The 16,407-nt window shown below is 53.4% G+C and overlaps 1 protein-coding gene across 2 annotated transcripts in view; it reads right to left on the bottom strand.

The window, feature by feature from the left end:
* Positions 1-1,098: 1,098 nt before the first annotated feature.
* WFDC1 (WAP four-disulfide core domain 1) overlaps positions 1,099-16,407 on the bottom strand; it is a 19,462-nt gene continuing 4,153 nt past the window's right edge. Inside the window, exons 2-7 of one of the 2 annotated variants that reach the window (XM_012730443.1) lie at positions 10,567-10,750; positions 6,426-6,509; positions 5,372-5,512; positions 4,221-4,262; positions 3,009-3,082; positions 1,099-1,626 (exon numbers count right to left, since the gene is read on the bottom strand). In XM_012730443.1, the coding sequence (XP_012585897.1) occupies positions 3,024-3,082; positions 4,221-4,262; positions 5,372-5,512; positions 6,426-6,509; positions 10,567-10,750 (510 nt within the window). In that variant the 3' untranslated portion in view covers positions 1,099-1,626; positions 3,009-3,023. Of the gene's footprint in view, positions 1,627-2,976; positions 3,083-4,220; positions 4,263-5,371; positions 5,513-6,425; positions 6,510-10,566; positions 10,751-16,407 lie in introns of both variants that reach the window. The other variant, XM_012730442.1, reaches the window with a different exon arrangement.

Here is a 16,407-nt window from a genome sequence, read left to right on the forward strand (position 1 = left end):
CCGGAGCACAGTGACGTTAGCCTCTCCCCGAACCTGGCTCCTCTGCGGGGCCTGAAGTTTCCACCTGCGCAGTCAATGCCTCCTGTGTGTGCTCGGTCCCACTCGGGGGCCAAGGCGTGCCCCACCTCAGCAACGTGGAAGGTGAGGAGAACACCCCTAGAGAGGCCAAGAATCTAAGTAGACCTGGCAAACCTCTCTTGGCAGGATGGAGGCATGAATCTGTGAGTGAACAGTGAGAGCGAGTGGGAAAGTTAATTGATTACCAGGAGCCTAAGGGAAAATGCCCCACGGGAATGTACTGAGGGATGAAGTCACACAAGTTAGAGGCTCATTATGTAGGCTCCAGCCAGAGGATCTCAACGGGGGTGGGGGTGGGGAGGTGGGGGGGTAAGGAGGGGGTCGCAGCTGTGGGTCCAGGGGTCCTATAGTGAGGTCTGGAGACTGGGGAGCAGGTGCTCATGGCACCTAGTGGGTGCTGCTCAACATCCTAACGTACACAGGATGCCCCCTGGCCCAAACACACACGCTAAGAATGGCCTGGCCCAAAACACCATCAATGAGGCCCCTGGGTGAAAACCACACAGAGGTGGTACCCCCTCACCAGCCACGTATTTCCCAGACCATTCAGACAGTAAGCACAGTGGACTCTTATCACTGCCTCCATGAAGCCCCCCCTCAATGCCCCCCACCCCATCCTCCATCCAGGGGGAGTCTCTTGCTTGTCTGATTCTCCAGTGGGCTGTGGCTCCCCAAGGGCCAAGGCAGTTCTCACCCTTCTCTGGGCTTCCACTACCCCACCCTGCTCTGGGATTTGCATCTATTCCCTAATTTATTCTCACCTGGATGGTCTTAAGTTCATAACAAACTTGTGTTCTCACCAACACTTTAGAAGTGTGTACCCCAAGCCTCGGGGGTGTTTGGTAACTTGCTGAGGATGACCAGCTGGGCCTAAGACAGAGTAGACGCTGAACCCCCAGACTTGGGCATCAGCAGCCCTGGTCCCAAGCCCGGTTCCACCATTTTCATGCTGTGTGGTTCCCCGTAGCTTTCTTAAAACCTCCCTGAGGCTGAATTTCCACAACTGCAAAGGAGGGTGTCCATATTCTCTTTATCAGGGCTTGTGAGGGTCATACATGGTGAGGCCAAGCAAGAAACAGGAATCAGAGAACCGTCCACGGGTTAAAATGGTGATGCAGGCGTGAGTGGGTTTCATTTCCATTCTGTGAGCGGTGAGTTTATTTTGAAGACATTCGGGGCAAACACCTGTCTCCCACAGTCGGGTCTAGAGAAAGCTGTGGATAACCAAGACACTGAACTCTGTCGCAGAAAGGAGTTTCCTCAGCTGGTGAAGGCGGCACCCTCTTCCAGGGGAGAGTTGGAAGTGGACTTCTGGGGCTCAGGAAGGCCTCGCTCCCGGCACGTCAGAACAGGGACCCGGTGCCCGTTAGTGGCTCCCACAAAGGCCCCTGTTGGGGGAGGGCAATGCTGGGGTTCAGACCCAGGTGTCCTGTCTCTAAGTACCTCTGAGGTCCTGCTCTGCTGAGCTGGGCATGTGAGGGTCAAATCATCTCTACCCAACTGTTTCCAAGGCTGAGCAGAAAAAGAAGGGGTGTTCTTTCAGAGTAGCTGGAAAGGAAGCAAAGGAATGAATGTGAGCCCAGCTGCTGTGAGGCAGAACATGGGGTCACAGAGCCGTCCCCCCAACCCTCCTCCTCTACTGGAAACAGCAGGGTAAATTCCTAACTGACTTCAAGTCTTCACCGGCATATGCTCCTATGTACCCTTCACCACGTCCATTTCATAGATGAGAAAACTGAGGCGTGAGAGGCAACGCGGTTTGCTGAGGCCCCGTGGCAGAGGCAGAGCAGCACTCTAGGCCGGGCCTGACTGGGCTGAGGGTCCACCCTCCACTGCGCTCGCGACCGCTCGCCTTCTGCTCTCTGGGCCAGAGCATCCCCGGGCAGCTTCTGGGTGGGTCCTCGGGGTCTGACCCTTGCCCAGGACTGCGCTGTCATCAGCAGGTAATAGACACGCTGGCGTCGAGCCCCAGGGCACTCCGGCTCCTGGAGGACGCCACCTGAATAACCGGCGTCTGAAACCTGAGCTGTGCCTGTCGGTGGCAGCCACCTGCTTTCGCGGGCTTCTGTTACGCGCGCCGAGACGTCCGTGGCACAGGGCAAGCGCGCATGCGCACCCAGGTTTGCGCGGTTGAGAATCAGAGTCCTTGGTGGCTCCTGCCCGTGGCCCTTGGCGTCTCCCTGCCCCTCACCTGAGGGACAGCCTCTGTCTGCCACAAGGCATGGGCCTTCTGGTTACCTTGTGCGGCCTCCCCGCTGCGTCTGTGGCTCCTAGAAGTCAAGATCTTTCCTGCCCTTCTGGCTGCGCCTGCTGGTCTCCCCGAGACAAGCCCATCTCACGTGGGCCCTAGTTCCGACGTCACCTCCTGCAGCTGCCTCGCCGGATCCCACCTGTAGCAGCTCTCTGCCCACCTGCTTTCCACGGCCCACCTGTCCTGTTCCTTCACAACAGCTGCCTCAGTTGGTCACTTTGTGTGGTTCGCTTGTTGACCTGCTGAGTCTCCAACTCAGATGTCCACCCCAGGGGTAGCGGCCGGGGGCATGGGAGGGTCAAGCGGGGATTCTTACTCACCGTTTCACCCCGGCTCTACCCCTGCTCACCCCAGCTGGCGGGAGACGCCACGGAACGAGTGCCTGGCACCTGCCTGTCAGAGACTTGGCGCTCACGGGCTGTGCCAGTGGAAGGGACAGACTCTGTGGGGCGTGGAGCACGTGTGCGCCTGCGTTCGAGGGCTCTGAGGCGGCCCAGAGATGGAAGGGATATCCACAACCTGTCCGGTGTTTCAGTGTGGACAGAGGGGTCTAGAAACTTTTCCCTTGTGCTCACACCGTCTCTGAGGAACGAGGTGGCCCAAACGCCCTGCTCCTCCTCTCCCACTGATGAGAGCCCCAAACCTACCCCCAGGTGCGCACATCACGCCCCCAGCTGACCTGGTGGTCCTCGCTTTACCGAGGCCACCGCTGCGGCCCTTTTCCGTGTCCTGCCACGTTCTTGGAGTCACCCTCTGCAAGAAAGATGGGCTCTGTCAGGCAGGTGTGCCGACAACCGCTCTAGGCTCCCCAGTGCAGACCTGGACTCTGGCCTCCTCACCCCCTCCCCAGAGCAGTCACCCCATGCCCACTGCACGCTGTACCTCGCAACCTGCCCACACTCCCCCAGCTCGGCAGGTGCCTCCTGCCTCAGGGGCTGCAGCTTGCTGTGTCTGGACCCCTCCCCGCCCCGTGTTCTCCAGAGTGGGCTTTAGATGGCCCTCCCTAGGGAAGGCTTCCTGACATGCCAATCGAGGTGGCCTGGAGGTGACCTCAAGCGGCCCTCACTAGTGTCACTAAATAGCTGCTTCTGCTTTATTGGTGTTGGGACTATCGGCTTGATGTTAGCTCAGGAGGGGAGGGGCTGGCCCGCCCCAGCACAGAGTGAAGACGTATGCTTCAGCAATACCAGCTGTTATTACGAGATAACATGAAGAATGGGTGAGGGGACCTGGATGGACCGGTGAATGAATGTGATTGAATAAGTCACAGGATGGGTGGAAGGGCAGCTGGAAGGGTGAGCGTGAACGAATGAATTCACAGGGTATTAGGTGGACAGATGGGTCAGCTGCTGACTGAGTGGAGGTCCGGCGGCAACAAGGGCGTGAGGCAGATCGAATGGAAGTAGGAAGTGCTTAAGGGGTCAGTTCCAGGTGCTAACGTTTAGCATTAATTCATATTTCCCTGAGTCCCTCCTTGGCTCATCTGCCTGGCCACCATCAGACAGCAGGGCTTCTGCCTCACTCTAGTTCCCATTTTGTCTCCCATGAGACACCCCTGAGCTGCTGCCCTCATCCCTATCTTAACGCCCCCTCTGGACCCCGAGCTGGGTCTGGTGCCAGGCCTTGCCCCTGCTGGGACCCTCCCAGTGGCAACTCCGGCCATGTCAGATGCCCCTGGAGGATGGAGGACCGCGCAGGCTGGAGGAGAGGCTTTCACTGCAGCAGCATCTCACACCCCTCCACCTGTCCCGACATGGCACAGCGTGGAAGCTCCTGGAAGGACGGTGTCACTGCCCTGCACGGCAGCGTCACGCTGCCGCTCTCCTGCCATTCCATGGGGTTTTCGGTCTCGTTGCCCTTCTAGTGCCCTCTGCAAAGGAAGGCTTCTTACCGGGGTTCTCTTTGAAAAATTTGTGCCGTAGGAACTGCCCATCTGGAAAACAAAGGAGAGAAATTAATAATACCGAGGAGTCATTTCATTTTTTCCTCTCAGCCTCACGAGTGTGCCGTGGAATTTTCCAGCGGCTACATGACGTGTGACGCTGCGGTTGATCAAATGCAGAAGCAGATGTAAGACTCCAGTTCTCTTGGCTCTCATGTCAGAATTTCAAAAAATGCGAAACAACAGCACTCTTCTTGCTTTTGCGTGTGTGTCAGGAAATGGAGCTACTTTGCAGGAAAATGTTTCCCGCTCACTACACACGTTCATCCTTGCTGTTTTCTATGCATATTTTTTTTAAAGATTTATTTATTTATTCATACAGAACTGGGGTACAGGCCAGAGGCTCAAGGATGGTGAGAGGCTTCACCAGAGACAGAGTGGGGAGCAGAACAGGCAGATCGACGAAGTACACTGCTGAGGGGAGCAGAGGGCGGGTCAGGAGAGGTCTGCCGCGCCATGTGGTCACCTCCGGGGCAGGCGGGAATCGAACTCATGCGGAAGTGGCTTTAGATTCTCAGTGCTGTGCTTTAACCCGCTGTGCCACCAGGGAGGGCCTCTATGAATATTTTTAATGCCGCTGCTTTAGTCTCTACCATGGTAAACACAGGAGCCACAGCCCCCAGGGGAGAGCGCTATGGTGTCCTCAACATGTTTTGAGTGTAAAGTGGTCCTGAGCCCGAAAAGCTGGAGAACCAGTGTCTTCACAGACGGCTGTCAGCATTTTCCAACTGCTGTTGGACAAATGTCATTCCACAATGTGTTCGTGATGGTCCTGGAAAGTTGAGGATTCTCAGGCAAGTCAGATTCTTTACCATTTTAAACAGACATACAGATGGGTATGAAATGTCCTGGTTGCTTGGCTCTGCTCTGAGAGCTTTACATGTAGGATTGAAATGAACCCTCAGAAGCCCCCCAAAGTGACTCAGGTTGGAAGCAACTGACCCCAAGGATGCCCCCCCAGTGGGAGGCGGAAGAGCAAGATGGAGCAGGAGATGCAGGGCAGGGGGGCCTGGGGGCTCTCGGCCAGCCTCAGGGACTGGCTTTCTGCAAGGGTGGGGGCCAGGGGAGAGCCAAGGGCAAGGCCGGAAGCCCACACTTACCTGCCTGCTGGCGCTGCCGGACACACTGTCCGTGGTTGGGGATGCCCTTGGCCACGTCACCAGGGCTCAGGATGTGACACTCGTAGCCTGTGGGGCAGAGGAGTGGCTCCGCCCCATCCTCCGTGGTGCTGCATGCCTCTGCTGGGGGAGGAATACAGCCAGGGCCTCAGACACAGCTCCTGCTGCACCCCCATGCTGTCCTCAGGAAACACACCTACCCAAAGGGGCTGCATCTCGTCTGCACCCCAAGTTCCTTGGGTCTCACTCATAGTGGAATGCTGTCCACACACATGGGTATGCACAGTCCAAAGTCACGTGGTCCCAATACCCCTCACGCACACAGGCATGCACAATACGGTCACCCACACACCCTGAAACACAGACTCACACCCAGCCCCCTGTGCCTGTCACACAGACACATTCACCCACACACGGATCCTGTGCACACAGACATATGGCCATTTGTGCCATACACAAATCCTGACACACATTTCACCAGCCCACAGGTGCTAACACACACACACTCACGTGCATGCACACAGATGCACAGAAATCCCAACACACAGCTACAGCGACACCCACACAGTGGCACACCCCATCCCTGCTGCACACCCCAACAGCCAGAGCAGGATCACAGAGGCTGGAGAGTCACAAGCACCGCTGCACACACCCAGTGTACACACTCACACCCCAGCAATTGTCCGGGCCCTTGGACCTGTCATTCCTCCCAGAAACTGCTCAATCCAGGAGGCCTCAGCATTAAGGTGCAGTGAAGCCCTTATTGAGATTTTAGAGATGCGAACCAGCCTCAAGCACCCGCCCTTTCATGTCTCCACCCAGGAAGGAGACCCATTCCCGGGACAACAGGTCTGTTCTGTTTTGGGAATGCGGAGGGCCTGTTTCTCCTCTTCTGTGTTAAGGCTGGGAGGAGCCAGAGGGCTGAGAATTTGACAGACAGCCTCCTAAGAGGCTAGGGCAGAGATGGGCCTGGGTATCAGTCATCTGTGAAGTGCAGAGAAGGGGGATCCTGGCTCAGAACAGGTTTGGGGAGTACCTTGAAGTGCCTCCTCGGGGCCATCCAGGAGCCAGCCGTTGCCACCCAGCCATCGAGGTTTCGGCTGCACCAGCCAGTCTAAAACTAAACCATCCAGAGTTAAATCAAGCCCTCTCAGGCTATCCCCAGGGGTGGGAAAGCCTGTATTTCACAACAAACACAGAAGTCCCTGCAAAAGCAATGGCTATGGTTCTCCAGCAGACATGTGTCCCTTCCTTCTGGTAATAGAACCTCTGAGTTACAGCTGGGTGCTGGGTGGCTAAGCTGGAGACGACATTTCCCAGCCTCCCTTGCAGCAAGGTGTGACCTCGTGACCTCATTCTGGCCAATGGGATAAAAGCAGGGGTGAGACTGCAGCTTCCAGTCCAGCCCTGGCATTCATGCCTGTTTGCTTTTGCCCCTCAATCCTCTTGCAGGTGGGAGCCACATGGACCAGGCAGAGCAATGAAATAGGGTAAAACTGGGTCCCTGATGACTGGTGCTACTGACCACCTGTCTCCTCGGCCTAGTGACCACATGCCTAAGAGGTTGGGCCCCTGGGTTTGTGGGTCTTTTTGGTGCATGTGTAATCTGTTTGCTAACCATACACCTTCAACAGGAAGCATTATCTAAGCAATGGGCAGGAGGGTCTTCAAACGAAAACAGAGGCCGAAAGTCCAAATGCCTCTTAGATAGCAAAGCTCAGAAAAGCTGGCCAGGTAGGAGAGCATTCCTGCCTGCATGTGCCACCTGGTGGTCAGCCCTGGCCAAACACACCTACTGGTCCCACAGCCTCTGAGTGCTTTAATAAAAAATCTACTTTTGCAATGTTGGCAATCAGTGTTTTCATTGTAAGCACTTTGGAGATCAAATGAAAGTGGTCTGGGTGCTTTAGTTTGATTCCACAACATGACAAAACAGAGGGTGGGGACTCCCTGGTGGTGCAACGGGTTAACACACTACATTATGAAGCCACCCAGACCGAAGCCACTGCAGCTCAAGGCAGCTGGCCCACATGGCGTGGCAGACCTCTTCTGACCTGCCCACTGCTCCCCTCAGCAGTGTATTTTATCATTCTGACTGTTCTGCTCCCTACTCTGTCTCTGGGTGAATCCTCTCACCCACCACACCTGTGGCCTGTACCCCAGTTCTGTAACCATAAATAAACAAATCTTAAAAGAGGGGGGATGTGCAGAGAGCACAGGTGGGCGCTAATGAAAATGCTGGCTGGTCTGGCTTTCACAGGGCACGAGGCCATGACGAGCTGGTGGCTCAGGCAGCGAGGGGAACAACAGAGCAAGGCAGTGGCTAGCAGCTCCCCAGCTCAAGGGTTCACATGACAGGGTTCGCAGCCACTGTTGCCATTCTTCTGGGTCTTCCCTTCTCTCCCCATCACCTTGAACTGTGTGTGAGAAAATGCTGCTCAAGCTGTTTTTTATCAAAGAGGAGCTGTACTAATATTGATTATTTCCATCCTTCTCAGCAGGAGAAAACATGTATATTTAACTACATTTTTTTGTAGCACTGAAACTTGCTCCAGGTCCCACCATCATCTTGCATCAACTTGCAGGCCCCTAGAGGCTTGGAAACCCAGGCTCTCCCTTGTCTGCTCCCTCACTTGAATTTCCTGACATGCCCTGCTGAAAAAACAAACAAACAAAAAAACTCCCTGCACCCAAGTCCTTGCCTCAGGTTCTCTGTGGAGAGATTCAAAGGAAGCTTGCGAAGAAGTGGAGCGGCACTCAGGACAGAGCCTTGTATAGCTCAAGTGACCTGCTCACCCCAGAGATCTGGGGGTGAGGAAGCGAGTTTGTGTGTGTCTGGAGGAAGAATGCTCTGTGCAGCAGGGGATCCCACAAATAGCCCCAGTGCCCCCACGCCCCTGCCATAGGCAATAGACACTTCTCCAGTCGGGAGACTGAATTGAAACTCCTGAAGTGTGACCATGAGCAAGCGACTTATCGTCTCTGTGCCAGTGTCTTCAGCTCTAAAACAGGACACATCACAGACTCACCACCCATGGAGCTGTGTGATGATGTATGGCAAGGCTATTAGGAATCCCCTGGACAGTTGCACAGTGTACACACTGCTCAAAAGCACACGGTTAGGTATATCTAACTGTATGTGCGTGTGTGTTTGATCAGTGTGTAAGCCCTGCCCTCCATAGCTGAGGCTGGAATTCCTAGGCCCAGACGAAGTCCAAAGGAAGGGCAGCCTGTTTTGAAGTGCCCACCCAGAGGGGAGTGTCTTTATGTGCCTTTTCACCAGGAGGGGGCGCGTTTTGCCTTTCTTATAAAGGGGCTGGTGAGAGCCTCCCCAGCCGCCGAGGCTGATCACAGCACAGTTAGTCATTTTGAGCATTATTTAAGGATGCAGAGTCCCTTGTCATCGCATGACCAAAGAAAGGAAAGCGTGGTCATTCCTGCCTCAATCTGGGTGGAGGACTGGGGCTGCCTTGTCAGAGCACCTCTGGTCATGAAGGCCGCGGCCCCTGCAGCCTCCCCGGCCCCTGCAGCCACCTGCCCCACCCCACGGCAGGCAGGCGCCTACCCACCTCAGCATCCCCCACTGTCCCCTTCTGACATAAGCTATGCAACTTCTGTCGACCGACAAATTCTGGATGGAAAGGAAATGCTCTGAAAAATCAGAATTTCCATTGCTAACTTGTGTTATGACCTCCCTTTTTTCTATAATCATAATATCAAAAATATTTTGAGCAACAGTTTGCAAATGGATTGTCTTAACTTCAAATTGGCTACCTGGCCCGGCAAAGTATGAGCCACCCCAGGGCAGGAAATTCCTCTGTGTCTGGAGACAAAAGGCAAGCTCCAGGAGAGATAAGACCCCCCCTGAGCATCAAGACTCATGGGGCCCTTCCTTGGTCTTTTTGAGACAAAAAGCAAACCTCTGATAAAACTCCCAGGGCATAAAGACCCATAGACAATTTCCTAACATTATTGACATAGGTTTTGCTTAATGTATAACTATGTGACTTCCTCTTAATTTACCCTTTTCTTAAACAATCACTAACTACTCCCTGCTAGTCTTAATTAACCTTTTCCTAAAACAAACACTAGCTACTCTCTGCTAGCCTTAAGTTAGCCATTAACTTTTCTTTCGACTATCCCTGATGACTCTGCTAACACAATTTATGCCTTCCCTAGGACCCCTAAATCCCTAAATTTCCCAGACCCCTTATCCTTTGGAGTCATAAACATCCGTATACATGAAAATTATCACAAAGATGTATAGACTAGTGTGCCATAAAGTGTCAGGAAGAGGATGCACTGTTCCCCTCTTCCTTTGGAACTTTTATGCTGATTTCTTATTAACTTACCTGATGCATTATTGTAACTAACTACTTGCTAAACAGTATAAATAAAGACCTGCTAAAAAATAGGCAGGAAGACTCGCACTCAACTCCGACTGCCGTGTCTTCCTCACACCTGCTCCCCTTCCCCTTTCTAGGAATCTCCGCTCACCTACGCCGCTCCCACCTGAAGGCCCTGCCCTTGACAGCCCGTGATCGGGGCCGGCCCCCGACACCCTTCCCTCCCGTCCCTCCAGAATGGAGCTCCTCTGGGGGCGTCCAGAAGATACTTGTTCTCACTGCGGTGGGTTTCACTGGTGAAGGGATTTGAGGCAGCCAGTGGGTTTACCAGGAGTCTGCCTGGCCCCACCCCGCTGTCAGGTCGCTGGGTCACTGAGAGCAGGTGCTCCAGGGCCAGGCATCATGAGCCAAGGGAGTCAGCTGGGTGGGTGCGTGGGGGAACTGAAGGGGTCTGAGGGCATGGGAGCACCTGACACTGCGTGAGTGTTGGCCCAGGAGCGTGGTGGTACATTTTTAACTAACGTCATAAATCTGGATTTTCTGTGAGAAGCCCCCATCGACACAGGAGGAGTCACAGTCCGGGCGTGGAGGCCAGTGATGTCAGCAGCAGCCCTCAGCACAGGCACATCCCTCGACCTCGCTCCGTGAGCAGCTAGTGCCCATCTTACATGTGGCCTGCCCCAGGGGTGCCTGCCCGGGGGTCCCCACCCGAAGCACCCTCAGTTTTAGCTCAGCTCTGTTTCTTCATGTCAGTCACCTATGGGCAGAGCAGGACGCTTCACCTGTGGTGCCCGCTGCCCGCCCCAGCTCCCCAGGCCCGGGGGCACCTACCTGGCGGGGGTGGCACAGCCTCCAGGCAGGCGTAGGCACAGCCATTGTAGCAGCAGTGCCGGTGCTGTGAGCACTCCGAGTCGGCCTGGCAGCGCGCAGCCTGGCAAGCGCCAGGAGGCAGCGACCGCGGCGGTGGAGGGCAGTGGTCAGCATGGGACTGCCGGGGGGCGCCCACCTCCTTGGCCTGCAGGAAGACAGCACGTGAGCATGAGCTGGGTGCAGCTGCAGCCAGTGGGTCGGGACTTCTCACCCCTGAGTGCATGCTGGGGACAAACTGCTGGGCCGGCCTAGGCCTCTAGTCCAGTCGTGACTATAGCTGAACAGCCTCAGTGGGTTGCTCGGAAGATCAAAAGATGCTGTTTCTCTTTGTAACAGCCCCCAAATGCGAGGGATGAAAAGCCACCAGAAGCAAAAAGGATCTATGATGCTGGAGGAAAGTCTGATGGTAATGTCGCTCCACAGACTATGTGTGTGCAGGCATGTGTAACAGGCTCCTGAGTGTCATACAAACACACACACACACAGGCATGCCTATCAACATATTTGTTTCTTATCATCCACATGTTTATATAAAGCTTTGGGACGTTACAAGTCTCAAGAAAAAATGGCTAAGTGCGACCGTCCCTGGTGGCACAGCGGGTTAAAGCACAGCACTGAGAAGCTGAAGCCACTTCCGCATGAGTTCGATGCCCGCCTGCCCCGGAGGTGACCACATGGCGTGGCAGACCTCTCCTGACCCGCCCGCTGCTCCCCTCAGCAGTGTACTTCGTCGATCTGCCTGTTCTGCTCCCCACTCTGTCTCTGGTGAATCCTCTCGCCACCTCCTGCATCTCTGGCCTGTACCCCAGTTCTCAATGAATAAGTAAATAAATCTTTAAAAAGAATGGGTAAGTTCACACAACTTGAATAAATCTCACAAATACCGTATGGAACAGACAAGCCAGCTCATGAGGGGACACCCCCTGATGATGTTTGCATTTTTAGTTTGAAAATAACCACAGCTGCTACCTGGAGTGAGAAATCAGGACAGAAGGGGTCACCTGGTGGGCAGCAAGTGGGCAGATCTCAGGGGCTGGCCCTGGTCTGCTTCTGGGCCCAGGGGCTGGCTACACGGTGGTCATTCTGTGGAGGGTCACCTAAAACCTGACCTACTTAGTCCCTCACACAGTTGCCCTGAACATGAGCCCATATTTCCAAATCCTGCCCCGACGTGGTGTCCGCAGCCCTTACCCCTACCCCGGGGCGTTAGCCAAAACACAAAATAAGACCTGACGTGCCGATGCTCTGGGCAGAGCACAGGTGCACTGGCCCGGCAGGAATGCAGGTGCAGGATGGTGTGCCGGGCCCCGGCTCCCCCAAACATGCACATGCACACAACATAACAGGCATGTGCTCGTGGGGGACTCGACTTTGGAAGGGCGCACAAGGGCGCTCAAGAAACATGTACCCACGATTACCTCGGGAGAGAAGTATTTGGTTCTGAAGCCAAGGGAGATTTCTCCTCCTTGTGGTATATATTTCTACAATGGTTAACTTTTTTTTTTAAGCATGCACATATATTTTTTCCATTGAAAGGCCATTAAAAATTGTAAAAACGGGGTGGAGTGGGGAATGGGATAAAAAAAGAGGGGGAGGAGAAGTGCACTGGATTACAGTGATGGCACACGGGTGATTTGGTGATGGGAAGCCCACAGGGATTGCAACTGAGATGGAAAAAGGCACAAAATGATGTAAAATAAAACTATTATACTATTAGTAAAAAATGTAAAAACAGTAGAAGAACTTATGAGGAGTTTTGAAAGACAGGAAACATTTATGATACAGCTGTTAGTTTTTTTTTTTTTTTAAAGATTTATTTGTGCACACAGAACTGGGGGTACAGGCCAGAGGCTCAGGGGCGGAGAGAGGCTACACCAGAGACAGAGTGGGGAGCAGAACAGGCCGATTAATGAAGTACACTGCTGAGGGGAGCAGTGGGCGGGTCAGGAGAGGTCTGCCGCACCATGTGGTCACCTCCAGGGCAGGCGGGAATCGAACTCATGCGGAAGCGGCTTTTAGATTCTCAGTGCTGTGCTTTAACCCGCTGCGCCATCAGGGAGGGCCACAGCTGTTAGTTTTTAAAGTAAAAAGGCAAGATACAAATGGGCCTGTGGGGTGTTGACTCCGTGAGTGAGTCCAGGAGGCTTGAATGTGCCTCCAACGGCGCTGCTCCCAATGGCCTGCAGGGGGCGTCTGCTCGCTTGGGGAGCACGGCCCGGCCAGGCCCATTGCGAGCTGGAATCCCAAACCACCAAGACTGAGGGACTGGCACGTGGAGAAAGCGGACACTAGTGATAACTCCTGGAGAATTCATCATTTCCCCCATATAAAATATAATTATAAATATATCCTTACATATTTATATATAGTGCATACATATTAGATATGTATCTGAAATATGCTTTAATCAGGGAAAAGTAAGTATGAACACAAATCAACATTTGTGTTTGAAATCAGAGCCTTCTTTCCCCCCAAAAAGGTGTGATTAGAACTCCGATTGTCCAACTCCTGTTTCAGCCTTTTCACCAGTCCCTCCTCAGCCCGGTCCCCCACACCCCTAAATTTCTGTGCCTTCATGAATAATTTCCAAGCTGCTAGCAGGGAGCAGAATCTCCTGCCACTTGCTCTCAGTTCATTTTCTTCGGAATTAATGACACTGGCCCCCTGTGGGAACCGCACCATTTTAATCCTGATCCGATGCGACACCTGGCTGGCCTCCATGGAGGGCACCCCTGATTTTCCCACCCAGGCCGTTCTACATCAAGCCTCATTTATGGGCCTTAATGGAATCTAGAGATCGGCAGTGACTCACTTTTCACCCACCTCTGCTGACTTCCCAGTGACACCCCCAGGAGGGGGCATGGAGGGCGGCCAATTTAAATATGATGTTGCTCTGCCAGGAAAATTCAGATGTCATTTCTTAGACTTTGGAGAGAACAAAAGAGGTAAGCACCTTAGAAGTCAAATCTCCCAAGTTATTTACGGGGAGTAGAAATACCAGATGGTCGAGGGTGATAAAGAACTGATTTCGCCCAGGGACCCAGATTAAAGGATTCAATATTTTGAGAAATATTTCATGTCATGCAAAGGGCTGCTCTAAGCAGGCTTAAACACAGGATGCTCCCTGGAGTTTTGAAAGGGAGCTGACCACCCAATGGCTTCCCAGCCTGCCAGATGAGACGGTCAACAGTCAAAGCCTTTGCAGGCCCCTCCATTTCTCTGAACTCATTCCCATCACTCTCTATCTTCCTGATCCTGAAGGGGCACCCCTTACTAATCCTTTGTCCCTGAGCACACAGATGGCACACTGATGAGGACGGCACCCCAAATCCCTGAGAAATGAGACAGACAACACCCTTCATGAAAATCCCAGAGCAGGCCCTCCCAGGTGGGGCAACGCAACACTTCAAGCTAGCCACAACCCTCTCAGTGTGAGTTTGATCCCTGCCCCCAGAGATGACCACATGGTGCGGCAGACCTCTCCTGACCCGCCCGCTGCTCCCCTCAGCAGTGTACTTGGTCAGTCTGCCTAGTCTGCTCCCCACTCTGTCTCTGGTGAATCCTCTCTCCACCCCTACACCTCTGGCCTGTACCTCAGTTCTGAATGCATAAATAAATCTTTTGTTTTAAAAGAAAGAAAGAAAGAAAACCCCAGAGCAACCACTGTGAGCATCTTTTATCTTCTTTCCTGCTCAGGCCTTTGTGGGAAGTCTATTTGCTATAACATACATTCTGGGTACTGACGGGATAGGTCCCGGGTTTGTGTGCCTTCTGTGGAGGAAAGCACTCCCTTGAGGTTTGGCACCTGGTGGCTATTCTGTCTCATTCTTTGGGTAAACACTTTTGGAGGCCACGGTAGATTGACACAGCCTTCTGGTGTGACGTCTCAGAAAAGGGTCAGGGACGGGCCAGTTGTGGGCGCGGGGCCAGTTGTGGGCGCGTGGTGGGAAGCTCACGCCTGTCTGGCCAAGTCAGATCCCGGTGAAGCAGACACCTGGATGCCATCAAGGCAGGCTGACTTGGTAGTAACTGCCCATCGTGCCAATCATCACAGAGGTCTCTGGAGAGGGGATCGAGCTCTGCCACTGGGCCACATGGTAGACACGAATTCACCATATACTGTGGGGTGAAAAGGTACAAAGAAGCACAAAGGAAGCCCCCCACAGTCTGATCCCATTTATATGCATGCCTGGAGTGCCCCCACTGGGGGGGGCTGAAGCCGCTAATGGAGGCGGGGTTGGGGTTGCCTTTCCGGGTGATGAAAATATTCAGGAACTAGACAGAGGTGAGGTGCACACCACATTGCAAGTGATCTATGTGACACTGAATGCCATGCTTTGAAATGATTTTGATACTATGTGACTTTTATCTCAATGCACAAATTTAAATCAGTATGAATAAAATTAAATTAAATAATGTACGCTGTGCTCACTACACCACGGAAGAATGTAGACACACCAAAACGTCAACAGACCTGTGTCTCGGAGGAAGAATTTCCATCCTTTTTACTTATTTATAATTTCTGGACGGTCTGGGTTTCTTTTATAGTAAACATCATTATTTTTATGATCAGGGAGAGAAATTTAAACCATTTCCATTTAAGGAGGAAGAATCCAGTCTCCAATGCTGCTCCAATTTACCTCGTCCCTCCTCGGCGCTCCCCCACCCTTCACTCCCCTGAAGAGCTTTACCCTTTTTTGAAATGTTCCAGAGACTCAACAGCCAGACTAATAAAAAACCGCATCCCAGGACTGGTTGGCTTGGTGCAGGAAGAAAGCCAATTTTCCTCTAAGCATTGCTAGCTCTTCCTCTGGAATGTGAACGTCAAAGTTCTAAAAATATGTCTCTCCCTGGAACACAGGGCTGAGAGTTCAGAATTCCGTTTCCTGATGCCCTGGGACTTCAGCCCTGGCTCTGGCGGCAGAAGTGGGTGCAGTCTAACGGGGTTTCCTCAGAGAGGAAAAAACTCAAAAACTCTGGGATCTCACATCCAGGCAACCCCCCATCACAGAGCACAAACAAGATCCCAAACTCCACCAGCTCCTTCAGCTGTCACCCCCAAGCTCCCTGAAGCCCCAGAGTCTTCTGGAACTTTCGTCCCTGCTAGTCTGTTCTGAAAGGCTCTAGTGTAATTTATTCCTTCTCTGAATAGTAACTCTGCAGCTCAACTCTGAACGGTGACAAATACTCCCCCAAACATCACGCAACTTCAGTGACTGAGTGGCTTTTGGGACCCTCTGCAAATGCAGTTAAAGAAAAACTGAACAAAGCCACACGACAGAACTAAATGCTGTGAAGGAAAAGGCAGGATGTTAGAAGTCGTTTCAGGAAAATCTAGATGGGGGTTCAAGGCTTGCTGAGGGGAGACCTTGAAGCTAATAGGAAGCATGACCTGGAGCACAAGGGAGCACCTCAGGGGGCTGGGGACACCGAGGGGACCACCACCCGTCCCCCCACCTTCACAGAAGTTCCTTGGGTTCCCGGTAGATTCTCTATCGTTGTGGTAACGACATTTGAGGCCACTCGGGCACGGATGACCTCACGGTATGGCAGCAGCACCTCCACCTCCTTCCAAAACGCTGCGTCACCCCAACACAGATCCTGCCCTTGTCCGCTCCTGCCAGCCTGGCCACCACCGGGCCGTTTCCCGTCTCGGGTTGGCCTTTTTGCTAATTTGTTTTGTATTAGCAGCCTGTACAACGTGCCGTGTTCACAGGTTTGGCCGCACTGCAGCGAGGCTCAGGACCCCATGCCTTCTAAGACCCCCGTGTCTGCATTCTGAGCCTCGGGCACTGGGCAGCC

Source organism: Condylura cristata, unplaced genomic scaffold (assembly GCF_000260355.1).
Source record: "Condylura cristata isolate star-nosed mole 26May11 unplaced genomic scaffold, ConCri1.0 scaffold00028, whole genome shotgun sequence".
Lineage (NCBI taxonomy): Eukaryota > Metazoa > Chordata > Mammalia > Eulipotyphla > Talpidae > Condylura > Condylura cristata.